We start from the raw sequence: 27,668 nt of genomic DNA, 5'->3' as shown, positions 1-27,668 counted from the left end.
GCTGCTCTCAGTCTCACAGCGCCGAGCGCACAGCAGGGCCAGGCAGCAGCGAGCAACTTTACAACTAACTTTTTGGGGGCAGCAGGACTTGCAGGAAACGCGCGATCCGTGTATGAGGTCCCCCCGGGCGAGGGGCGCACACGACAGGGGCACAGCAGCGCACTCTGCACAGACACAACCGCGCAGCCCGCAGCCCGCAGCCCGCCGAGCAGCCGCACGCAGGACTCCGCTCCGTCTTCACCCCGGCGTGGAAGGAGCAGCTGGGCAGGAGAAAATGGGGAAAAGCGGAAAAGCGCACGGAGTCGCTGGACTTGCCGTCGCCTTCATCCTCGCCTCGCACTGGATCGGTGTAAGTGGGCTCTGCTGGCCGGGCTTTTTCGCATGAGAGGTTGACTGGACGGGGCGAGCCGGGCTGGGGGCTGGTGTGGGGGGTGCGGTGGGCGCCTGTGTGCGGGGGGCTGCAGCGCCGGGACACGGACCCCCAGTGCAGCGCAACACTGCGCGAAACAGCGCGTTTCATCCGCACAGCTGGGTCTCATGACTTGGAAAAGTCCTCTGAGCTGCAGAAGTAGCTGCGTGAGGCGCTTCTCCGCGAACAGAGCGGGTCTTCTGGTCCCTAGAAACAGGCTGTTCATAGGTGGCACGCCGGTCTAACTTCCCTGCGCTGAGTTTCTGAGTTTCACAAAGCCCCTAAATGGCGATGTCTCCCCCAGGGATTTGGGGAGGACAAGCTTTGCACCCGCTTAACTGGTGCTATAAGTGATGAAAGTGTCCCCAACGCACCTCGTTTCAGCTACACATCTGTCACTTAAGGGCGTTTTATTTTACTCAATGACGGGAAATCCCTCCGCTGGTTTCTGCATGGCATTGAGTGGTTCAGCAGGCGCTGGACTCAGACTGTATCCCAGTTCACCAGTGCACAGCATTGCGGTTTGGTCATGTTGGTTATTGCCAGTTCGGTGCCCACTTGACCTGCATGTGTGAGTTGAATTAGGATCGGTTCATATTTCCCAAGCTGTGGTCCAGGAGTATTTGAGCACTGAGTCCACATGTATCACACAGACTGAGCTTCAAAGCCTGTCACCTTGTTCTGCTAACTTTAACTTTTTTGTGTGGTGATTATTAAGCTAATGTCTTGCCTGAACGCAAGATTACAACTATAAAACTTTCTGTCCAAATGGAAACATGACTTCTCAGTTAGTATAGGTGAACACTTCAGAAGGGTATCTGACGCAGGGTATGTGCTGTAGTGATGCTGTACAAGGCTGGCGTCAGTCCTGCAGCAGAGTGGGCACAGGGCTCTGGAAGCCCCTTCACAGGGAACTCAGTGAAGCAGCTCCATCACATGGAGGGAATTAACCTCTGGATGAAGTCTGTCCCGCTTGAGTAGGACTGAGGCTGCAGGTTCACACTGGGACTGAGAACTGAGCCCGGCTGTTGCTTCAGTAATAATAATATGAATATGAATTCGCACTGGAGTGTGCCTCTGTATTTAGTTTGGTAAAGCTCACTGTTCTTCTGGCAGGGCTCAGCAGTAGACCCTTCCATGCCTCGACCCGACCACACATCCAGACGCTATCCATTAGCATTTTAAAGCCTAGGGACACAGTGAGTCCGTCTCTTTGACACTCTGAAATGCCAGAGCCTCTCATCGTCTGACATTAAACGCTGGGAGGAGCGCATTGAGATCAGGGGTTGGCGGGCCTGTTGAGGTGCCCTGCAGCCTGTGCTGATCCATTGGGCCGTGGTGGGACAGACAGAGCAGATGAATTCCTCCTGTGCCCATCTGTAGGGTTCATCCCCTATTGTTGGTGATGGTGTCTGGCGTGATCATTGACTCTGGTCTGCTGGGTCCAGGGTCACAATCTGAACAAACTCCCCAGCGATGTGGCTGAAGAGACATTTTGGGAACATTCAAAAACAGACTGGATAGGATCCTTGATCACTCAGTTATTAATGGAGGCCAAACGAGCACGATGGGGCGAATGGGCTCCTCTCGACTGGACACTTCTTATGTTCTTATGTTCTTTTGTATTTACAGAAACAAAACTCAGTTATTAACTCCGTTATTCCCAGCGATGTGAATAAATTGCATTATCGGTGCATGTCATTCAGATGAGATCAGAAGTCGCACCCACTTGCTGAAATAAACACAGCTCGATTTCGCTTTTCAACTAAAAATACCTGTTGCTCTCATCGCCGCAGATTGCGTGCTAATGTTTTATGGCTATTTTAGCGGTAATTGCGCAGTCAGGCATCCCAGCAATGCGGCGAGCAGTCTGTGACGTCAGCGGCGCAAACGAGCCCAGGGCCGCACTGGCACTGCGCAGCTGTGTCCACAGGTCGCCTTCGTGCAGCGCAGATTTCCGCAGATCTGCGCAGCTGTGCGTGGCTCAACCAATGGGATCGCAGGGATTCTGCAGATCTGCACAGAACTGGTGAAATCTGCATGCAGACCCTGCAGCCCAATTCCTTTCGCTTTGCATTGCATTTGCATTGACTGCAGAGAGTTGCCGTGGCGGATCGATCGATAATATCGATTAATAGAACAGATACAGAAACACATTGACGTCAGTGATTGCGTTACTGATGCAGTGTTATAGATGCAGGCCCGTGTATTTGTGCTGTTTGTTACATATTCTGCCCATGATGTTGCCACTCGCAGTGTACGTGTCCAGCTGTGTTGCAGGGTGTCATAGCTGTGTCGCCGCATCACCTTGATGGGTGTCATTTGTGTTTGCACCATGACGTAATGAAGGCATGCACCACGCAGGCAGTGGACACTCTTGTGTGAGGGCTGTGGGTCTTCTCTGCTCCTGGGAAACCACACAGGCGTTTACTGGTGACTTCTTGCATTCTGCAGCACTGACTCGGTGTGTCCCAGCAGCCTGGGGGTCTTCAGTGAAAGGTGTCCGTGTCTGTCAGGGTGGTCCGGGCTGGACATTTTTCTTGTCATTGGTTTAATGAAATGTCTTTTTGATTGCTTCAGATACACAATATAGCCTTATGCTACTCGTGTTTCTCCCCACTGATAAGATGTCAAAAATAAAATAAAATAAAAAGATATGCAGTCTGGTTTGCCTTGGAGGTAGTGCTCTTAATACAATATTTCTAATTATCATTTGTTCACTTGCACAAATGACTTAATTTGAAACCTGTTGTTGTCCACACTTCATGACAGACTTGCCATCGCCCTGGCTCTCTGTCATGTGAAAGGGCACTTTCCCATTGTGTGTGATGAACGATATGAATTGCCTTGCATGGGCTACTGCTGTGCCTTTAGTGACGGACAGATTGTGACCAGTGACAACCTGACAGGGCAGTGTGACCTGGATTCCTGTGTCCATGCCCTGCCTCAGCCTGTCCTTGTGTGTGTGAGAGAGTTGTGCGAATGCTCTGCTGTTTAGCACAGTCTACAGTTAGAGTTCAACACATTAAAAAGGCAGTACAGGGTGTTAAGTAATGAACTATATCGTGTTTAACACGATTCAATGCCAGCCGAGTCAAACATATCTATATATACAGGATAATGTTAAAGCCCTGCTATAAAAGGGTAAAGTATTTATTTGAAGGTTATTTACAGGGAGTGTATATAAAGCTGATCTGGCTCTCAGGATTGATGAATGCCAAAGACTTAAACCCATTCGAATGATGCAGTGCGTCTTGCCTGGTGGTGTGGAGGAGTTGCATACCGAGGCCTTTAGGATCACAGGAGAGCATTTTATGCACCTTATGTTTTTATCTGCAGAGATTGACGAAAGCAGTATGGACAAGATTTCAACATTTTTAATCTTATTGGCAATATAATTGAATCCTATTGTCACTGAGTTGGTGGTGCAGGGAACGTCACGAGGCTGTGACATCTTTCAACATTTCTCTGCTGCTTTTATTGTTGACCTGTAGATTTGTCCTGCACTTAAAACCACAAATAACCCAGTATAATGCAATCATGCCACACTGTACTGTCGCATGGAGCTCAATTGCACGAGGAACTCCAACGTTTGATGTAACCCTGAAACTGAAATGTCTCTGTGAACCCAGAGACGGATAAACATTGTGAAACCGAGGAGACACCCTATGGAAACGGCCTTATCTCTAAATGTGTGTGTGTTGATCCTGGGCAAATGCATTGGCACACGGAGTGCCCAGCCGGCCAACACCGTTTCCTATCAGTGGGTATGATTGTGGGACTTCAGCGTGCTTCCTCCCGCAGGAGAAAAGGTGTCCATATATGGGATGTAGAGATATGCAAATGAGGGACTTTAATATTAGAATTAGGATAGTTAATATTACTTATTTTAAACCTCACTATCTGTTCTGTATTTCGAAAATAACACAACTGGTGTATGTGGTTTATGAATAAGGTTAACTGAGTCTGAATACAAGACTTATTTTGGGCTGATTTCTGTGTTTGTATCTTTAAAAGCATTAGCAGAGCAAAAGGAAAAAAAACAGTTAAAAAAACGATTGCTGTGCTCACTCTTTGTAACGTGTGGGTTTTTTATGACGTCTCGTTCGCTGTGCTGGAGTTTGACTGATGTTTACGCTCTGCTGTCCCGGCTGAGAGACGACGCCGCCCAGCCCGGGGTATGTTTTCAGTGAAACTGTTGGAATTCAGGGTGACCTCCCTCAGCTTTCATCTGTGCTGCGTCTGTGCGGCTGCTTGAGTCGAATCCAAACACAGCTGCTGCTCTGCTGGGAGCTTTTGTGGACAAGTGTGAACATGATGCGCAGCCGGGCTGCGAGCAGAGGAGACCAGACACAGCTTGACTCATTCCTGAGATCCAGGGCTCGGAAACGTGCAGATTCTTATCGCTGGACTGGCATCTGTATAGATACCAAGGTTTCCTTTTTAAAACACACACGCTGCTTCATACAGACACAATCTGGACAGCGCTCAAAGCTTTTGCCCCTTTGTAGTGAGATGATCGAGTGCTAACAGGCTACACTGATTACTTCTCTATCTCCACGATAGTGCAACAGCACAGGCTCTGAGAAAGTTGTGTGCCAGGGTTGTAGTGCTGCTTTGATATTTCCAGACTAGTTCTATCAACCTCACTTCAGGGAAAGCTGTTTCCAGATTGAAAATGTGGATCTGTCATTCGTACATTGTCTTCCATTGTAGCCTGTTGTGTTCATCTGATGGCAGGTAGACCAGTTAGACCTTTAACAACCTAATTCAGCTCCTTATTATCTTGACCGAACCTTCTGAACTTCTCTCCACAGTTGTGAGAGTGTCAGTGATTTAATGAAGATAAATTCACAGATTACAGCAGGACTGAGGGCCTCAGTGCTCTCTGCTCAGGGAAGAATGAATCAAGTTCTGCCATCAGGACGGACGAGGTGCCGTCGGTGGCATTACTGCTGATCTTTGACTTTCCATTATTAACTAATTTCTTATCTCGGGGTCAGGAGGCCAATGGAGGTTACGGAGGGGTCAAGCAGGGTCGTAAAGGACTGTTCAAAGACACACAGGATGTGTCTTCTCCCCTCTCTTCTTGCGACCAGATTGTGCTGAACATTTAGCCTCGAGGTTTCTGGCTGCTGTTAAATGATTCGTTTTGGGTTCAACTGAGCCTAAAACATCTAAAACTGTTCACATGCAGTTTTAATGTCAGTGGATGCCACACAGGTAGTAAAGAATGATTTATTGGTGGTACCATTACACTTCTCTGTAATTGCTGCCGATTCATTAATAATGCCTGTTATGTCTTCTTATTTTGCCCCTGATTAGAGAGGTTTCACATATTTTAATGGTTCTATCGTTATGGTTGTGAGCGAAATATAGAGAGGTTTGATTTTTTTTTCTATTTACGCCTACTGCCTAGCTTTGTGTCAATTATGGGGGTAAATTGGGGATGAAATCATCACTTTTACGGCAATTATCTTAATCGTGCAAGGGAACAGCATTGTCTTCAAAGGAAGTTAATGCATTTTCACATAAATCAGTCGTTCTTTCATCCTTGTGCTGTGCGGTTGTTGTATTTCAGGAAGATTATCCACGTGATCCCCACCACTGTGTGTCCTGTTACTTTGTAATTAAACTGTATAATCTCTTTTGACTTTTCCACATTGCAACTGTATAGACTTTGGTATTTGTACCTTTTCATTGAAAGTGCACACTGACCTGTAGAAGAGCGCATCCATTGCTTTTGTCTGGCTTCGCTCAGCTCACCCACCATCACTCCTGGGTGCTAAGATTAGACGTCCCACACATAGTCGAGCCAGATAGAGTGACGACAGAAAGAAAACTCGTATCTCCAGGCATTACAATAATTTAATTCTTAAAAAAAAAAGGTTTGTTCTTTTGTTAACTGGGAGCATGCATTGCCCACGGGTCTCAGCTTGTCCTGCATTGAAAGTCTCCTATTTTGGCAGTCTTCCCTCCCACTTTTCCTAATAATAAGCAAATTCTTTGGCCTGTTATTAAACCAGAGACTTGCAGCCAGAGCAAGAATTTCAAAGCCCCGGGGTGACTGTGCTCCACAGAAAATTACAGAAAATTAACGAGATCAAGGCTGCTGGTAATGGTTTTTCTGTTGCCTGCCAATTCCCAGTCACATTGTCTTCATTGCAATTATTTGGGATTTACCTTCATCGAATAATATGAATTCGTAGCAGACGCCCTTACCCAGGGCAATGTGCAAAAGTCACAAAAATAAGAGCACTTTTTCAGCAAAACACTACATATTACAGAATGTGCAGTTAGTACCATATGTGGGATAAGCACCACGTACAGTCGGTACAAATGCTTTACTAAAGATGACAACAATATTGTGTGCAGTCGAAGCGGACACAATTACTGACATCACAGCAGCCAGAGTCGTGAGACATAAGAACATAATAAAGTGTCCAATCGAGAGGAGGCCATTCGCCCCATCGAGCTAAGTGATCCAAGGATCCTATCCAGTCTGTTTCTGAATGTTCCCAAATTGCCTCTTCAGCCACATCGCTGGGGAGTTTGTTCAGATTGTGACGCCTCTCTGTGTGAAGAAGTGTCTCCTGTTTTCTGTCTTGAATGCCTTGAAGCCCAATTTAAATTTGTGTCCCCGGGTGCGTGTGTCCCTATGAGTACAGAAACAAGAACCTTCCATTTTTACACTTACACATTATTATTATTTGACTTAGTTTTGAAATTCACTTTGAATTTCCAGTTGTGGTTCGTTCAGCCTTTTTTAACTTCCCCTAAACTGAAACAGATTAATTCAGCTGTGAAGTTACTGTCGAGGATCCTGCTGTCCAATGATGAATGATTACGCAGCCAGTTTAAACTAACAGTGTAAGTACGACCTGTAAACAGTAGGAACTAGGAAGTAAAGTCAGATCAATAAAAAGGCATATTAGACAATATCGCGTATCTTATTTGTGTAGGTTCACCATGCAGCTGTGCTCTGCTGTTGCGCAGCCCCTTTATCTCGAGTTCCTGGGAAACCCGATAAGTGCCTCTTGATGAATCATTGACGGTGGCCCTGTGGTGATTCTGCTCAGCTCCAGTGGGAGTGAGATCGGCTGGGGTAACTACTTGCATGGCGGCCGTTTTCTGAGCCCATGGGACTGGCATGTCATCTCCTCCACCACCACTCTCAGCCAAGACTGGACTCTTGGCGCTGTTGTATCAGCTGTTTATTTCTCGTGTCCCTACCTGGCTTTTAAGCTGTGATTGGTGTTGTTAATTTTACAATGAAATCAGTGTGATCTGTTAACGGATCAAACATTCATTACCACTAAAATGTCACCCTTTAAACTGCGACCAGGTGACACAGACACTTGCCGGGCCTACTGGGAATTCCTGGAGTGAAAGCAAAGTCTGAGTGCATCTGTTTTTTTTTTTTAATAGATGCATGTAAAATGAAAATACAGCACAGCTACAGCCTCGCACCGTGTGCCCAAGGCAGCCTGCTGGAGTGCGCGACTGTGCCTGCTACTGTAACTGACAGACAAGCGGCTCAGATTTCCACTACAAACAACCCGGCTCTTTTGTGTGAAAACCGAGCCCTTGAGGTCTTCAATTATGAAGTTGGCACCTGGGGGGAGCCCTGTGGTCCCAGTCCGCCTCGGCAGGGCCACACAAAGGGATTGCGATGTTGTGATAAAACAGTGAGAGGTCTGCGCTCTGTTTGACATGTCAATACCTCCCTCAGCGGGAACCCTAATCTGCAGTGCCAGGGTTATCGCCGCTCTGTTGTCAATAGGAAGCAAGATTGCGTTCTTGTGTAGACCGAGTGGTGACTCGGGTGGGACTGTGATAGTAGTTTGCACTTCTTTCCTATTCTTACTCGGTCGAACCCTTGCACAGCGGATTCCCCAGCCCGGTGCACTCGGGCACGATCAGAGAGCGCTTTCAAGTTATCGACAGTTTTCTGAATGAATGGAACACAAATGTGGGAAATTTCCAGAGTGGTGATTTAAGCTAACACAATGAAATGCTTATGTTTTATATTGAACCATTGGAACTAAAATGGAATAATAAGTCCCGTCCATAATTCTATGAACATCCTTTTGAGAGAAAACCGTTTTTCTGACTTCGTTAGTGGGAATCTCATTCAAGGTAGAGAGCTATTTTTCTCCACCGTCGCTTTCTCAAATTATACGGTGAACTAAACCGGTCTTTATGGGAGTTTATTTGGGAAGCACTGGATTGTGCACAATGATGTGCTGAAGCTGCTTGTGTAATTTAAGGATTTGGGTTTTGCAGTGACTAGGTCCTGGGAGGTAATATTGCAAATCCCATCTCAAAGTTTGTGGTTTGTGTTTTTTTTCATGTAAAAAAAAGTCTCCTGACGGTCGACTCTCCAGTTGGGGGGGAATCGGCATGATCTAAGGATTGACAGCTTCTTATTCTTTTACTGAACATCGCACAGGTTTCTTGTACCCATGGTACTGGTTTCAGTTATTTCGGGTGCTGACAATCTTTCCATGTCAGCGTTCCTGTGGAAAACATCGCGCTCTGCACATCCTCGTCGTAGGCTTGACTCTTATTAAAGGGGGATACGTGAGGCAAACATGTTTTCACTTAAATGTATATTTAGCCAATTGCAAATTACAGCTCTGTGTCTCGAGTCTGCCAGTGGCTATGGCCCTCGGCTGTGGTGTCGGTGGGAATCACGCTGCGGATGTTTGCTGTTGATCTCGGCCTGTGTGTTCGTAAGGAGGGAACGTGCGAATCTGCAGCTGCGGCTGTACTTGTTGCATTTGCTCAGTCAATCTGAAGTAAGAAAAAGGCACCATTAATTCAAAAATAAATCTATTTCGGCTGTGGAAAAATATTCAGGGTGCGGACGTTTATTGGATGAGGAATAGACTGGAATTTTGTAGTTCCAATCCCCCCTGACTTTAACGCCTGCCTTTGTCTGAATGTGTGTTTTTCCAAGGACACACACAGCAGCGGGGCTGCAGGGGCGCAGTAATGATTGTTGTAGCGGGTTAATGATTGCCCATTAGTTAAGAAGGAGGGTCCGTGTTCGCGTTGTGCGTCTCACGCACAGGGCAGCGACACACAAGAGAGACTGTGTGCAGTGGGGGGGGGCAGGGTGTGTGAGAGAGGTTGGGCGGGGGGCAAAAGGGGAAACCTCAGCCGCCTCTGATAAGGGAGGAATGCAGGTGTTTAGGATCCGGTGGGGCTGGCGAAGGAGCCGGAGTTCCCTCGGGCCGCTGCCCCGTTCAAAACACAAGTCCTCCAGACAGTGTCCAGCGAGGTGCAGCTCCACGTCTGCCAGATCTGAATGGCGATGAACTGAAACAATTGGTGGAAAATAACAACATCTTTATACACATCTTGGTACGGCCCCTTGAAATACTTTTTGTTACTTTTCCCTTTCAAGTGCAGATTTATTCATTTTGGATATTTCATGGTTGCCATTAAAATGAACAGTCTAATAAATGATCACAGAAGACCAAAATTAAATAAACAAAGCCTTGACAGCACAGTGATAATAGGTTAAAAATTATGTTAAGCCTTTTAACTCCGTACTATTGGGCCTGTTTTTGTCCATTGGATTGAGAGACACGTTTTTCAGACCTCTTTAATCAGGGTTAATGAATTGAGACCGTATTCAGGAAATTCCCAGAACAGTCTCGCCACACGACAGGTCTTGGAAGGAGGAAAATGTACCAATCTAGCACGTTATGGACTTCATCATCGTAGCACCGCATTTCCCCTTGTACGGATCGCAATGTTTGTTGATTCAGATTGTATTAGCTAACATGAATCCTTCTTGAATTGAGAGCATTCCTGAAGGGAACTGAGGCCGTTAATTCTGAACACCAAACTTCAGGTCCATGTCTCAGTGTTACAGATTGGCCAAACAAACCCTGAACCCCTTCTGATTGCTCTTGAGCAGAACCCATATGTAGCCCAGTCTTGCGTCTCCGCTGTACGACACGCTCGGGAGAGTATGCTAATGGAAGTCATTCAGTTTCCCAGTTAATGGATTTCTAGACGTCGGTAGCTCTGAATGAACCGACACGCCGCCCCTAGGTGCCTGGTGGGCCGACAGAAACGTTACGTGCGTTAAGGCATGGGTTTCAATGAAAGCAGCCATTTCTGTGGCTCTCTAAAATAACGCTGCAGTGTGTTATTTTCTCCCCACCCGAACCGCATGTTAACTGCACTGACCTGGCTGTGTGTACGCTCTCCTACAGTCCGTGTCTGTAAATAGGCAAGTCTTAAAGGCTGCCAACTGCACCGGCCAGGGTCTCTGTCACTCACTGTGTGTGTGTGTGTGTGTGTGTGTGTGTGTGTGTGTGTGTGTGTGTTGCTTTTTGTAGTTGATGATCACAAACTGAGGGCCAAATCAGTACTGACTGGCAGCAGGTTTGAGTGTTCGATTCTGCTAACACTGGTGTCTCCTGTTCGCTTTCATAATGCTTCCAAAAATCTAGAATTAAGGTATTGTTCTTTTGGTTTTGTTAAGTGTTTGTAATTATGAGTTCATTCCTTCATGAGTTGACTGAGTTTAATGCACATTAACTCTAGATTGGACTTTATTGAATCAAAAGTTTACATAGTCCATTAAAGCCACCGTGCTCATTTGGAAGCTATAGGAACCTAATTTTGTCTATTTTTGAAGGATGCCGAGGAGTTGTCTTCATCAACACTGCCAGGGTATTTGTTTCATCCCCTGTTCTCTGCTTCAGCAAGAATCCAAGGGCTGTGTATTGTGTCGGTGTCCTCTGTGTTTGTCATGAATGCAAAGTGTAATGTACTGTTAGGAGACAAAACAAAACGGAAGACGGATCTGTTGTGCTTCTGGTAGACAAAACTCTACAACTGCTCCTCCTCTCTGTCTGATACACAGTGCTGTGCACAGAAGCTGCCACACAAGTGAGTAGCAGGGAGTCAAGACGTCCAGGTACGGTGTAGATCGGTTGGGAAATGCTGCTTTAGCATACGGTTGCTCTGATGTACTGCCGTCTCATTCTTCATCGGTTACAAGCGCCACTGAAATCAGATCAGGTTCCTTTAGTAATACGCAGGCAGGCCCAAACACGAAGCATCGCTTTGGACAATGACCTACATGGTGACTTGTGATGGAGGAGGGGGCTCTGAAATAAATTGAGCCTGGGAAGGGAAGGAGGAGCTACAGATACTAAACTCCTAAATGTCAGGTTTCACAGATCACAGTTGGTCAGAGCAGATTCGAGTCCGTCACTTTTTGTTCTAAGGCTTTCTCTTCATAGGCAAAGTGTTATTAAGCCACAGGACACAGAGACAATATCAAGACACTGCAAAATAAATCCCATCCCAAGCATATTATAGCTTTTGAAGGAAATGTTTAAAGTCTACCATGGGTTTCATCTGTAAAGCTAATTAAAAATGTTTAGGCAGGGAAGGTGGATTGTGTATTTGCTTCAAAGCTTTACATGTCAGATATATATGGACCCCCTGCTTGAACTCACACTTTACCTGACATCTTCTTACCAGGAGATTTGTGTGTTCAGCTCAGTAAACTGTAAAAAGACATCATCGATAGTTGACTACAGTTGAATGAATGGCATTTATGATGTAAATGAAGAGGCAGAGCAGGTCGTCTGAGATGCAGGTGCCGATGTGGTCCTATGAGGCGTTGCCCTTTAAGAGCACTGTTTTGACTGCCAGCCAGCCGGCGTGTTGGTTCTGTAGGGGCACAGGAGCTCAACAGAGTCGCTCTGGCAGCTGACCCGGCTGAGCTCAGACGCTTTGGCACAGAGTTAAGGTCTGCCATAGGCGCGGATTTATCCTTATTTTATTATTTCGCTGGGTTTCCCTTGTAAAGGAATAATGGAAATGATTACACAGGAGAGATTTGGGGAGATAAAAGAATAATAGATCCCGGGTTTGTTTTTTTCTTTCTTTTTCTTTTTTTTATCCCCGAGACTGGGAGGGAGGGAGGCTTTCGCTTTCTTTTTTTTTTCATCTTTATCCGTCTGCCGTGCAATGTCTCTGAAAACCAGTCAGCACAATTCGCGGCCCCTACACCCCCCCAAGCATGTTCCAGCATTGTTGGCATCTTGTCAAGTGAACTCATGCCAGCCTGAGTTTATTTAATTTAATTTAATTTTTGGGTGCTGGGGGGCAGAAGAGGAGGTGAAAGAAGGCATCAGTCACCACTCAGGCATAGCATAGTGACGGGAACGATCTGGTGCCGGTAAAGTCCCTGGACAATCCTCTACCTGTTGCGTCTGCAGAGAAGAAAATCAAAAAAGTAAACTATGAATTAACGTCTAAGTGAGTTCAATAAGTGCTGGTACAAGCTGTAAACACCTCCGACAGCAGCGATGGCGTATCAGCTCTCTCTCAAGAACCTGCGCTTTGTTTCCCTGCCCTTCCTCATTAGGATCCCTGGGGTCTGTGAGAGGGAGACCTTTTTTCCTTGCCGGTTTGTTGGGTTTCGTCTGGTTCCCTGGTGCTCTCTGTGCACAGATCTGTGGATAGCAGCGCGCCTTTAATTATCTCTTATTAGTGGGGGGAAGCAGCCCGCACATCTGCTCTCAATGAATGGGCAGGTCGGCCTCCGGCTTCCTGTGCTTCCCAGGCAGATTCCCCGCTTCGTCAGGGAGAACAGATGTCCCGTTTCGTTGTAGCTGCACCGTGCAATTATATCAATATCACTTGTAGATGATATTCCTGTGTGTGTGTGTGTGTGTGAGCGTACAGGTGCTTATAAACTCGACCGTAATCAAACAACTGGATTGTGAAAACTCTGCTCTCATTCAGCGGTGGACTTTTTTAGAGCTACAAATGGACCTGGGTTCCCGTGGACTGTGGACAATTTGTGTCCTTGATGGCTTATGTGCATGGAAAGCTGTGCTCAAGAGAGTATTATGATCAGATTATATGTTGTCATCTGTTTGTGTACCCAACTTTATCACTCTGCAGTGCACAACTTTCACAACCCAGACCATCTAACTGGCACCCTGTGAATGTGTGCAGTTCATGCCGAGGAATGCTCTGATCCACTGAACTGAAGTTCTCAGTACAGATGTCGAAGAGCGCGTTGTATACTTTGCCTGTTTTTTGGTTTTATTTCCCATCCCATTGTTGTTAGTGCTTGTCTGTCTGGTTCTGTTTGGACTGAATGGCAAATACAAGATTCCTCACAGCCAACTGTAAGTGACTGAAGTGGGAAATTGACGCAATTGTGCAATTTCAGAAGGTTGATTTCTGAGACCTTCATAGAAACCAATCCAAGGAACTACAATCATGCAGTCATTCGCATTCGCATTCATTGCGAATACATGAAATAGTGGATCATTGTGAAAACTGTATCTAGTGTGAGCATTTGGCTGGACGTCCTGCAAAATCCCCGTCTTCCTCGGTCAGCATCCAGCAGTGACCTCTAATTTCCCGTAAAGCGAGGGTTTTGAGGAAGGTGCCCATGGCTCTCGTGAACTCTTTAAAGATCGTAGGAATCATACCACTTTGTGAACTCGTTTAAAAAGACCTAGGAAACGAGCCTAGCTCCAGATCCAAGTTTTAGGGATTTGGCATGGGATTACTGTTGATTAAGTTTGGTCCTGTTATGCCTAAAACAATATGGGCAAGGTTCTTTTCATGCCAAGCCAAAGTTAATTGCTTGCATCCCAAATTAACCTGGAGTGCTCTTTTACTTTGGTGTGATTCTCATTAACATGAAAGCGTTACTCCAGTTTGCTCCAGTGGACAATTCAAGACATTTTATGCCTCCTAAATGCAGACATGTCCCAATCTGCTCTCATGTAAACACACTTTGCATTAAAACATATATTCTTGCAGCAGTCAGTACTTTAAGATGACTGTCATGCAAACATCGTGTTTAAACCAAATTCATTTTCTATGGAAATGACTTCATATAACCAAATATTTTATGTTCTGTGTTTCAGTTACAGATACAGTTGTACTTGAAACATTTTTGCACCTTTCATTTGAAAAAAGTGAATAAATTTGCTCCAAATGAAGGATGTGGATACTCTCACCTACGACTGTATTCATATGTTTGGCCAAGTGTCTGAAGGAACTGGCTCGATGGATCTGTGATGCAGGGGAAATGTCTCAAGCGTGATTTTGGCCGGGAGTTTATTTCTTTAGTCTGATCTCAGAGGCGTGGTACTATTTGTGGACATTTTTTTAAAATACTTGACAATGACTTTGTTTGTCAGGGGGTTCAAAGCCCAGAAAAGTAAATGTTATGTTTAACACAAACGTCTTAAAAAGAGACCACACTGGGGTGGGTATGTAAAAGAAATAGTAATTCCTATCGAAATTAGCTGCGTTTCATCACCAACATTTTAAAATTTCTGTTGCAATTGACATACATTGAAAGAAGGAAGACTTTTTTCCTTTATAAGACCGTAGAGGAAATTTAGATTTTTAATATAAAAAGACAGACTGAGTTTAGACAGATGCACTGGCCCCTACAGTGAGAAACAGCTCCTTATTTATTATTTATGCCGTCGCACTCACATCTGTATACTGTTTACATCACGCTGTTTGCCATTTACTCCGTCACTGTTGACTTTAAATATTGGAAATGTGTGTTTAATTACACTTAACGCCCAGAGGATTTACATTAACAAAGTGCTGCTTGTAAAATGGCTTTATTTCTTCCCTCCCCCACACAGAAAGACATTAAACATGCCTGCAGAGTTAGTCTGAGTTTCAGGGCTGCCCTTTGGGAGGATTGTGCCCAGGATGAAGTTAGCTGGCTTGTTCAGAATGTGGAAACTGATAATTTCTGCACATATAAGTCCATGAAAAACATGTTCCCATGGTCAAACAACAGTTCATGCCAAAGGACAGCTTAGTGTGTCCATGATGGGTTGTGTCCACAGAACGACATGGTGCACAACTGCATGAGACTCTTCTGTGTTCGAGAGAGATGATGTTAGTTGGCCAATGATCAGAGATATTGATCTGTTCTCCGTGGTCCCGATGGCATTGGTACCACATTTCACTGCTGAACGTGCACCACTTCATTCTGAGGCTCAAAGACTGGTATCAAAGCTTCTCAAGTGAATTAATCTGAGCTCGACATGGACGCCCTTCCCAATTCATTCATTGCCCTTATCTGAGGGAAATTCCCTCCCACGCCCAGTCTCTGACACCCATCGCTGGGAATTACAGTGCGGCGCTCCTTGTTATTAGTTTATCCAGACCTTGATGACTCAGTAGCTGCCAGCAAAGCACTTTTAAGAGCAGTGGTTTCTCTGAAGGTCTTCTGTAAACGTTCCCTCTGTGGCAGCAGCTTCTCTGTAAACAGAGCCCACAGTTCATTATAGGTCTGGCTAAATGCATTGCTCTGACTCTTCAGGAATAGATAGAAGTTACTCATGTGATGATGGTATTTTTCTCCTGTGGTGCAAATATTTATAGTCGTTAGTCACTGGTGGGGCGTAAGTCATTTTGTGATGGTGTGTTTGACATTGAGGAATGATGCGTTGAGAAGAAAGACATACATCTTTGTCTTTGTAGAATTACCAAAAAAATATCCTATGTACTAAGAGAAGATTGTTATAGAAGACATCCGCAAAATACTGATTTAAATATCTTTAAAGACACATAAGAACATAAGAAAGTGTCCAATCGAGAGGAGGCCATTCGCCCCATCGTGCTCGTTTGGTGTCCATTAATAACTAAGTGATCAAGGATCCTATCCAGTCTGTTTTTGAATGTTCCCAAATTGTCTCTTCAGCCACATCGCTGGGGAGTTTGTTCAGATTGTAATGCCTCTCTGTGTGAAGAAGTGTCTCTTGAATGCCTTGAAGTCCCCGGGTGCATGTGTCCCTGCTGATCTGGAAAAGCTCTTCTGGTTTGATGTGGTCGATGCCTTTCATTCACACTTGCAGGAGAAGCATTGCGTGAGCTGGGACTCAGATTGTGCCTCTCCTGATGTACAGAGAGCACAACCCCCACAACCCAAGCCAGCCTGGAGGCGGGAAATGCAGGGTGGTAATAGTTTTACCACCATTGGGAAAGAGTTGCTTCTCTGGGTGTTGCGCTCCAGGCCATCTTTAATAATGGTGTGGCTACGGAGTCTGTTCCTGTTCCTGATTGGTCCTTTTGATTTTGGTATGGTTATGGTGTTTCCCCAATACTGGCTTTTAAAGGACTGCCGATTGTGAGGACGCGCTTCCCCCAGTTCTCAACTAAGACACACAATCTTACTGTCACTAAGGCTGCAGCTTTAGTTCATTGCATTGAATATATGGTACAGAATTAAACATTCATCGGTGGCTAAACCCACAAGACCAGTGATTTCTGCAGAACAGTTTTTTAACCATGCGTAAGTCATTACACTTGTTCAGAATACAGCACCTGACATTTCCGACTGGTTCATGACAGGTTTATGAGTGTAAAATCCACAGGCGCAATCCTCTAGCCCTCAGTGTTGACTGTAGAATGGCTGCATTTTTTGTAGTGAACCCATTCTTGCAAACCTCTCAAGTATTATCTTTACATTTCTTAGCAGACGCCCTTATCCAGGGCAACTTACAATATATCACATTGCTTTTACAATTACCATTGATTCAGCTGGGCTTGTAGTGTACTGGTGCATTCTGGGTACAGTGCCCCCCACCTGGGACTTTTTTTTGTGGGACTGTTCAGTGTAGAAAACACCAAATACTTTTTCTTATTGATCCTAAAGCAGCGCAGTTATTCATGTCATGTTGGCATGTAAATGTTTTAACAAGGAGAAGGACCAGCTTAAATATGTTTAATTTAATGTAAACCTAATGGATTAAATTACATTTTTCAAAGGGGCAAGAATGAACTCCTTTCTACCGCAAGCAGTTTCAGTTTGTGCACTGAATATTGTGATTGGATTGGATTTAATTTAGTATTTACCGTTGTCTGGCAAAGTAATTTAATTTTAATATCAAATGCCATAAAATAATAAGAAACCAAAGAGCGATTTGATATGCTTTGTAACAGATGGATGTGGTTAGAATGCACTTTTTGAAGATTTGGCCTAATTTTGAAAATACCCACACGCTTGTTGTTTGTGTATATATTTTTATACAAGAGTTTGAGAGGGTGTGTCCCCTTGGTGGCTCTGTCAGTGTCTTGCAATATATATATATTAAAAGTAAACCCAACAAGATTTTAAATCCTCCCTGGCAAAGAGGAAGAAAGATCTGTTCATTATCTGAACTTTTCCTTTTCTCCTTTTAAGAGGATATCCTTAATTCATTTCACTTCACGGCTAAACCCTTATCCTACGTCCTTCCTGGCTCCATTCATTATCTCTCCAACTCATTATACAGCCAGGAAACCAGAGAAGTCCTCATAGGGATGACCAAGAAATACTGTCCCGTCCAGCATTACTGTGTTGAGCCCGAGTCACAATGTTGAATTTGTGTTCTCTGCAGTAACTTGTAGAATACGTCAAATTATTTGCAACCGAGGCATTTTAGTTCTCACATCTTTATTATAGTTAAAGGTTTAAGAGCCAGAATGGCGGGATTGCTAATTGCCCATCCAGAATACAATTTGAAGTGAAACGATTTGAACCAGAGGCTTACAGCTGTGACGGCAAACCCCTTTTCAAGACTCCGCAGGCTGAAATTGAAGGGGAACTGAAAGACCCTTTATATGTTAAAAACAAACTCTATTAACTTTGCTTATTCTATGATTAGAAGTACCATTTAGCAACAAACCACTTGAAAACAACACAAACATCTGCATAAAGTCTAGACATCATGTTTGTACTGTACTGATACGACACCTGCAGAATATTTTGGGTTTGAACATTTTTCTTCAGTGTCGGTATTTTAATGATTATTTTATTTGTGGGTTTTGTTGGCTGTGAACCGGCCTGTGATCTGGATTCTCGGCACCCAGCTGGGTATGGCAGCTCTGCCAAACGTCTGCGGTTTGATCAGTGCCGGCAGTGCAGACGGACACTCGTGTGCCGTTTCTGATTAATTCGCTGTGGGGCATCGGTCCTCTTGTGATATCTGTAACCGCACAGGGAGCCACATTGAGAGCACCTGTCTGAGTGCTCTTTGATGTGTGGAGAGCTGTGCATTGTGTATATACTGTACTGCAACTCCACAAGGTCCCAAAGCTTCAGAAGTAGGCAAGGAAGTCCCATCCCCTAGCTAACTGTGCTGGAGTCTTGAAAAAGGGCAAGGTGTATAAATGTGAGTCCCGTGCTCATGTGGCTCTGTAAATCAGTGTGATTTATTAACCGATCCATTTTAAAGATCCCTAACATTTGGGATAATCTGTGGTGAGGTGAGTTCCTTCTCCAGATCTCCTGCCCAGCTGTCTGAGGCAGTCCAAGGGTACAGCAGATGACCCCTGCTTCCTTGATCTGTTGTCAGCAGGCGACGTAGAGTCTGAAGCCACGGACTGGAGCCCCGGAGAGGCCTGGGAGGGTTAATAAGATGCGAGTGAGAGGGCCCTGGCTTTTTCCATGAACTCCCCAACACCGAATCCTTAAAAAAACAACTGTGGCCTTGGTCTTATTTATTATCATCATGTGTTCACATTACAGTGTTGTTTTTGTAAAGGGCCTCTGTGTCTTTGGAGAGTCATTATTATTATTATTATTATTATTATTATTATTATTATTATTATTATTATTATTATTATTATTATTATTTAGCGGATAAGTTTATCCAAGGTGACTTTATTACAGCCTCCGATGTTTTTTGAATTTTGTATTTTGAATTGTTAATTGCCCTACAATCCCCTGTGTAAATGCGCAGCGAACAAATGCAGAAATTGGCAGACAAATGAAAAGGGAAAATACTTACTGTACAGGAAGAGCTGAAGATTGTGCTGCTGGAAAAATGTTGCTGTTCAACTGACTACAGATGATGCTGTAAATGTTTCAGATTGAAGGGACGTGCACTCGAGCACAGCAGTGATTGATTTCTAAGGAACTGATTACAACAGACAAGTGGAGTCGTAGTCTGAATTTGCTATCAAACGTTGACGAGCTTTAAAGACGTGCTGACTTTATTCACAGTGACACAAACTGTGTTAGTCGTCACAAATTCATTATTATGCACCGAGGGTCTTATGGAGCAGTGCACTGTTTGAGAAGACACTGTAAACGCGATGTCTGTGGCTTTGAGAGGAATTCGGAGGACAGTACATGTTTAGCATTTTTCATTTGGTTATTTGTTGTAAACAGTCATTAAGCCATTGAACTATTTCTCTGTCCTCTCGCTCGTGGTTTATATTGGGGCTGGGCTTGTCAAGATGAAGGCACTTTGCTTCCCACATTATGATCCAAACATTCTCCGACCTGGACGATGTCTCTGGGGTTATAATCCACCCAGGGGTTTGTCTTCCCTGCAGTTGTTGGGTGGATTACAGACATGATTAAGACAAAGTGAGTTCAGTGAGAATCACAGATGCTCATTTTGATGTTTGGTTCTCAGAGAAAATGGTTTACATTTTTCCTTGAAATCTGCCTCTTCATACCAGGACATATTACAGCCCTTTTAAGAACTGAAGATTACCATTATTATACAGAAAAGGCATCCATATCCAATTTAATCAAATCATTCAAATTATGATTAAAAATTAAAATGTATTTCTTGTGGTGAGTTTGAGCAATTTGAGCAAAGTTTTTATTTTTGATTTTTAAATCATTGTATACATTTTGATTGGCAACCATTGTATTTGTGTATTCTGGGGTCCGGCACTGTACATTTGTCTTGACTAAATGATTTATACAGTGTTTCACACCATCAGTGAAATAAGTGTATGTGTCTCCATTACTGTGATAATAAATAAATGCAATGTGGTAAGTTTGGGTAGAATAGGGGTTTCTGATTTCCACTCCACCCCAGATGTCAATTGAGTAATTTAACTACTTATTAGGATAATAAGTCAAATGTCCTGTTTATTCCAGGTATTAATTAGTTAATTGAATGGTACATATACACTATACAAGAGACTGGCTCTCAAGGACTGGATTTGCCTTCTGTTGTCCTGAAATCCACAACCTCACGAGTCAGAAAGTAAAACTTATAAAATGATGGGTCCCAGAACAGGGAAACACAGAATCATGACCTGACTGAAGCCAGGCATCTGTCTTGTGTCCGTCAAACGGCACCTGTAAACAGCAAATCAGGCTTCTGTTTTCTCAGGTTAGGAAACGTCTTATTTGGTCAGTTGCTCAGGTTCAGTATGAGCTCATCTAGGGGATCCCTGCCAAGGGACCAGGTTAGAGAGTTACAGTTTACAGTGACTTCAAACACATAAACCGAAACATTCACAATCAACCTAATTTAAACTCAATGACCCTGAGATTGTAGCACTGGTAACCACGAGAAATACAGCCAAACAACCCGCTGAAGCCGCACAGCTGAAGAGCGTTAGGCACAGTTTGTAAACATGCTAAGAACATTGACTCATGTCATAGCTATTCCTACACAAATGTAATTCTCTGCCTAGATATCTATTTATTCAAGTAGCTTACTGTTGTATTTTTGGAGAAACAAGTTTTATAACTTAAGTGTTTTACAAATAAAATAATTGTAAATATAAACATACAATAGTGTTGACTGTAGCTGTCGATTTAAACACTGTGGTCAGTATTATGGTCATTGTAATCTGAAATTAAGTTTCCAACAAAGGCAGCGACTGGAGTCAGGGACAGATTTCTACAGTACATTATTTGTCCATCTTTATTTTATCCATATGTTTAGGGGGAAACATAGCTCATGAAGACACTGTTGCTTGTGGTTTATTGGGCATTAGCTTCCATTTAATGCGCGATACACACATCAGAGTATTAATCTGTACTTTCATTGCAGAGTGCTTCATGTTTGCCAGCTTATATTGTTTAGGGGCAACTCTGACCGGTTGAACCTGATGCATTTCAGTTCACTCTGTAGTGAGTGACTAGACTTTAATTATATTTAATTGTATTTATTTATTCTCGTTGTGAGGGGCTGCGTTTAGCCCTAATAGTTCTTAATTAAGAGACATTACCATGACTGTGCGATTGTCCTCGTCTGAAGTGCAGAGTGTCTCTCGCACTCAAAGAGTCTTTTCGTTGTTCTTTCTCTGCATTTTTGGGGAATCCCTTATGATTAAAAAAAAAAAAAAGGATCTGTGGTCAAATTTTTATTGCAAACAATTGAATTAGCAGCATTTTTGTGGCGAGGTTTATTGTTAGTTTCCACAGGAAATAAATGATGAGAACAGCGTCCATTTAAGGCGCTACTGACTGAGTCCTGGTGATACAAAGCTGGCCTAGATTTCTGCTCAGCCGAGAGGCCCCCTGTGTGGGTAAAGTAACACCTGCAGTTACGCAGCTCGAAGCCCGAGGTATTTTCATCCCCTTTTGGAATGTGACCTTTCACCCCGGCCGCTCTCGCACCCCCATCTCGAGCGGAGAAGTGGGTCTGGGGCTGAGCAGCATCTTCAGGTTACTGCGAGTCACCTGTCAGATTGCATTTCAGTGAGACGGGCCGGACGGCAGAGCTTTCCCAGCGGACTCTGTAATTAGAGAGATTCTCTTCTGTCCGGGCGCAGGAGAATGAGGAGAAATGTCCATGTTCAGTGCTAATGATGCACCTCACCGTCATCTCTGTGTAGTGCTGGATGAAAGACTCGCACCCCTGGTGTAAAAGTCATTTCATGGTTCAGTTGTTTCGCAGAACTGTTGTATGAATAGTTAGACATCAGTGCAGTGGCAGGACGAGTGTGAATTTAGTTCAATGGGCCGGGATCTTTACAGTTAATCTCTAGGCTGAATCAGACAAACCTAGGAGACATCATTGTTAAGTGAAGTTAAATGAACAATATTATTGCAACCTCTTATGAAGGGCAGTTCAATTCAAGTGTGGACAAACTACAGAGTAAGCAGAAAAGTGGTAGGCTGTATTGTGACTCTTTATTCAGTGAATTCGATATAAATACTGACGAGTCCGTGACATTTTTCCTTTCCCAGATTCCATAATGTTTTAGTTTCCTGTATCTGTGAAATTAAAAGCTAAATGGCCAGGCGTATATGTCTCTTACGCTCTTATAAAGGTACTCACTCCGATATTCAGCGTATCATCTGTGGTTTCATTTGAAATACAGCTGTACGTGTTTCGCACACGTGTCTCTGCCTCCAGTCCGAATTATCGCCGCTCTTTGTTTGGCTGAATGGTTGATTCCCTTCCAAGCTCCTGCGCCTCAGTGACTCGCCCAGACCATAACCAGTCCAAGTTTAATATAATTGCTTTTAGATGACTCACGTTTTATCTGTCTGGCCTCTTAGGCTGATCCTGTGGCTCTCAGTTTTCAAACACTATTGCTTTCGGTCTAATAAAACCCAAGAGTGAAGTAATTCTGTTGTATTTATTTAGAAGGACTGCTTTCCCAGTCAAAGCCTCTCCTCTCGAGCAAAGGTTATTTCTACTGTATAGATTAGGGATTTCTGCACAGGCTATGTTTCGGTTTCACATCATTTTATTTCATTACAGCAGTTTCTCTTTTCATCCCCTTGTCGTGCTGTGTATGTGCAGTACATGCCAGTGTTTGTAAAGCCAATGTCTAAAGGCATCGACTAAATGTCCAGTAAATAATAATATGAAGACGTGTTTTATTCTCTGTTCAACCTTGTTTTATTTATCTGTTGTTGTCCATCTTGGGTTGGAGGACTCAGGATTTCCTAATGCTAATTACAGTCCCCTCCTGCAGGAGGTGATTCAGACACGTGGACTCATCGAAGGCGCTGTGGACTCGACTTATTGTCCTGCTGTTTGTTGCACAGCCACAGTGCTGGGGACTAATCTGGGCCAAGCGGGAAAAGTGGACACGTCTGACCATCTGAAGGCCAGCCGTGTGGTTCTCCGAGTGCATAAATCATGAATGAATCTTAAACGCTGATCCTTTCTCCGTTTACAGCTAAGCCTCTTTATTTACCACCTCCCTTCCTGAGGAGCAAAGGGTGTTTCTCTCATGAGGTAGATGGGCTATTTTGGGAGCTTACTATGGAAGTCGAGGCAGGGGGGCTCAGCTGTGTCTTTTCAAGATGCCTCACTAGCTTTCCAAATTAAATTACAAGGGTAAGATTTTAGGGCTGTGAATCCTGTCAGGAGGCAGCTACCCCAAACAGGAGCCAACCACACACCGGACACGGCCGCCAAATGTGTCAGTTTGAGACCATAAATATCCACAAATACGTTTAATCCTGTTATGTGTTCAGAGCATTACATTCATTGTATCAAGCAGTGTTTATTGAATTGGAACTATCCTAAACCTCATGCGGGTAAATTCAATATTGTTGGTCGATGCCAGTGTTTGAATGCATTACTGTGCTTCGCCTGTCCATTATTAAGTATAGCTGTTCAAACTTGTGCAAAAATATTTTCTCCTTTTTGGAAAAACTTCCCAAATCAAACATAGTACTCAAATTAAAGTAGGGACAGGTCTTTGTACAGAGATGTAGAATCCCTGGCTGGTTTTGTGAGCTCATACAAACTGCAGTCATGAAGCAGAACAGCAAGATGATGGAACTCCAGATTTAGATTTGAAACGTCCAGCCCTGCTCTGCAATTGATAAAACCCTTAAACAGGTAAAATCTTTAAAATGCTGCCTTTTTCTGTTCATCAGTGCAACATAATATTAAATGACCTGAACAGTCCGCTGTTTAGTTATTCCCGTGTTTGTTTGACGTAAACGCTTAACCCTCACCCAGCTAAATGTGCCTGTTCATGAAATCAACAACATTGTGACTGAGGGGTTTGTTTCTCTAACAAACGATGGCATTTTCTTTTCTTAATAACCCTTTTAACTTGTTAAACATTTTGGTAATTGACGAGTCCAGCTAAAAATCACAGTTTACTCACAGGGACCACAGATTTTCTCCCCCCAGAACAAATAATGCGATTCACACAAACTGCCCTCATTCACAGTGAATTGGTCCACTGTTTAAGACACTTGATTGATCTCTGTAGTTGTGTGCCACTGTGCTTGTGTGCTTGCCAGCCCTTATTTATGATTGATTAGCATCTCTATTATTTTACAAAGATGGTAAAAGAATGTGATTTAATTTATTTAGCAAATTAAATTAAAACATATAGTTGCAGTCTACATTTAACTGCATTAATCACCTGGAAGACATTTTTAGTTTACAATAAGAAAAGTTAGTATTTTTCCAGTGCTGAATTATTATTGTTGTTGTTGTTTTTTAATAAAACGCTGCTGGTTTCAGTATTTACTGACATCTCTCTAAAAGCCCTGTAAAGCTGGTTTCCAGTCCCACTGCAGGGCCGTGTGCTTTTCTTATCCTCTGCAAATTGAGTAGGCAAACAAACACCACTGGATCTTAATACGGACCACAATATTGAGTGGATAACTTCGATATCCTGCTTATTAAGCTTGGCTTGTTAGGGTCCCTTTTTAGGATATTGTTTTTTATAGCATTGCCGTGTTCGAGAATATTACATCTTGTTGAAGTCTGGTTAGAAACCCTGCTAATCTCACCTTTATGACGGCGCGCTCACCTAACACAGAGCCGCTGTATTTTAAGAGCTGGGACTGTATTGCAGACGATCCTTATGCTTTGTATCCCTTCAGTGCTGTCACATGTTTGTATTGTCCACATGGACTCCACTGTCCTCTGTGCTAGAACTGTTGTGAAACATCTGGCAGTTGTTTTGTTCTCTCTTCCTAATTCTGATTTAAAAACAAAGGAAACCCTGATTACTTGTGTTTAATGGACCTTGCTTTTGTCTCTTTGATGCTTTGAAGGGCTGGCTGGAGGATTCTTTATCTTCCATGTTTATAAAGGGAAAGATGAAATGAGGTGGAACACAATGTTTTTCAGATGTATCTGGCCCAACAAACTCTTGCCTTCCAATGGTCAGGATACATTGACACTAAATGCTCCAGGGGAAGCCAGCTCTGTCCACGTCAGTCACACAAGGAGTATTTGAAAGGATTTTGGGACACACGATGAATCCATTGAATTTAAAATGTTGCCTACTGATTCTGTGGATTATGAATGAAGGAACGACACATGCAGCCTTGTGTGATGTCTTGAAACTACTGTTGGCTCCCATGTCTTTGTTTTGCGTATGTGAACTAAAGCTGTAGGCCGTGTTTCCTGCAGGATCAAACTGATACTCTGAAATTGTGTCCCTCTGAATTCCCTGGCACATTTCTCCAGCATGTCCCCACAGCCAAGTATTCATACTGCTATGATACCAGTCCCACGTTGCCAAGCTGAGCACCAGCATGAAGCAGAATGTCATCAGTCAGTCTGCTGGGGGTTTAGACTAAAGAGATCGGTCCAACTTCCAAAGAATGCAGATCTGTGAGGTAAACAACATAGTGAAATCAGGAGAACTGCATCTTAGGAGGCTGACGGTTGTGCACAGTGTTGCTTTAGAGCAAGGGGGGAAATTCCTTTAATATTTAAACTCACCAGCTACTTCTGCACAGGATGTCAAAAGTTAAACGTCTACTGTGTGAATGGGAAACTGATTTATTAATGCTTGACTATACATACAATTATGATAGGATGAGAAACAAACTTGAGAATCAAAGTCTCAATAATGAATACTCACTAGTGGGCCTTAAACTTTCAGTGGCTAAAGACTTTGATCAGTTAACATCAGTGGTTGAGTCACATTCCTGAAATGTCTCCGGTGGAACAAGAGAGCAGGACCTGCGTGTCCCTGCGTCTGTCAGAGCTCTAAGCTGGACAAATGGCAAACTGTCTGTGCGTAAGAGATGTCATAGCACTGTTGTGGGCAATTCAGATTAAATTCCAGTTTAATTCTTCAAAACAAATGTTTTTGAGTTTGCAGAATAAGAATGGGAATTGCCCAGTTAGACGTGATGCCAAATTAAAATGGGACAAAGGGAGTTGAACCCGGCCCTGCTCTATACTTGCACTATTAACACTACGGCACTGAGAAGTCTTGTGCCACCTGTTGTGTAGTAAATTAAAATCTGTCTAGATCGTGTTTATTCCATAATCGCAGCGCTGTTCGGAATTCATCACGGACATCAGTTCCCCCTCGAGGGGCTTGGCCTCCATTGTGGCCCAGGTCGTGTGAATTGACTTGGGTGGCTGTCATTTTCCTCATCCCCCAGGGGACACGGGCCTGAATGGCCAGAGCAACATGCAGTTAATTGGGGGCCCTTTGAGGTTGTCACAATACAGGAGGCAGAGGATTGATGATCAGGCATGGGGTCTTAAATTGGCATCCTACCCCGCAGAGAGGGTCACCCCCACAGGGGAGTGCGACAGCGCTTTGTCAGGGCAGTGTTGGCCTGTTCGTAGGGATTGTGGAATAAATGTGTGATTTTGTTAGCTTCACCACCCTCTCTTAGACAAAAGTAGAAAAGAGAAAACATCTAAAACAATACAGGCAGTGATAGATTATGTGGTTTAGGAGCAAATTGAGAATGTAGGTAGTTTCTCTCAGGTTAGACAATGGGTGATATTAAATATCACGGGCAGTCGTAATTAGATATTCATTCAAACTGTTGCTACCATGTCCTGGTGCACAACCAGGCAATCTTAGCCAACTTCACATAGGGCATCGATTCCCCGCTGCTGAGAGGCTCCCTGTGTGCAGCTGGACCAGAAGAGACCTCCACGTCTGTGAGGGAACACTTTCAGTCTTGTGAAATCACTTCCACAGGGATCGCTCAGTGCCTACAGTTGTTGCGATGACTGCGGTGCCGCTGTTGGGGGGTTCCTGAACAGTTCAAGGCTGGACATGAGTGAAACTGCCTGAAAACAACGAGAATTTCAACTCCAATTCACTGGCCTCCAGTTCCAGAGTCCTGTCCCGTGTGAAAGTGTGTGGCGTCCCGCACTCAGGCCCCGCCTCCTTACACACATTCCTGAGCGGTGGGGCGGCTTGGATCTTGGCCGGGATCGCGAAGGAAAGTGGGGCTTTGCAGGGCGGTCTTGAATGACTGCCGCGGGCTCCGGCATGCCATCTCTTTATTAATAAACGCTAAGTCCCCTTCCCCACGGGACTGCCACTGACTCTCAGCTCCTCTGGGCCTCAGCTGTCGTCTGGGGGAAGAGGAGCCGTCATGGCCTTGGATTGGCAGTGCGGGCTTGTCACACAGAGAATCGGGTTACCGGAAACGGGCCGGTATTTTTAGCCACCCCTGTGCCGCCATGTGTTTTTTTGTTTTTTGAATGTGGCCTGACCTGCGAGAGAATCAGCACTTTGTACCAGCACTGGGCTGTGTTGGTCCTGAATGTGTTTTAAATGCTGTTTG

At 44.1% G+C, this 27,668-nt stretch overlaps 1 protein-coding gene across 11 annotated transcripts in view; it reads left to right on the top strand.

The window, feature by feature from the left end:
* Positions 1-27,668, top strand: part of hspg2 (heparan sulfate proteoglycan 2) — a 156,965-nt gene continuing 129,297 nt past the window's right edge. For 10 of the 11 annotated variants that reach the window (XM_066691145.1, XM_066691144.1, XM_066691142.1 and 7 more), the window contains exon 1: positions 2-349. In XM_066691145.1, the coding sequence (XP_066547242.1) occupies positions 113-349 (237 nt within the window). In that variant the 5' untranslated portion in view covers positions 2-112. Of the gene's footprint in view, positions 350-27,668 lie in introns of all 11 variants that reach the window. The other variant, XM_066691147.1, reaches the window with a different exon arrangement.

The sequence above is a fragment of the Amia ocellicauda genome, chromosome 18 (assembly GCF_036373705.1).
Source record: "Amia ocellicauda isolate fAmiCal2 chromosome 18, fAmiCal2.hap1, whole genome shotgun sequence".
NCBI classification, from domain to species: Eukaryota; Metazoa; Chordata; class Actinopteri; order Amiiformes; family Amiidae; genus Amia; species Amia ocellicauda.
Note: the sequence above shows the minus strand (reverse complement) of the source record. Positions and strands in the feature narration are given on the sequence as shown.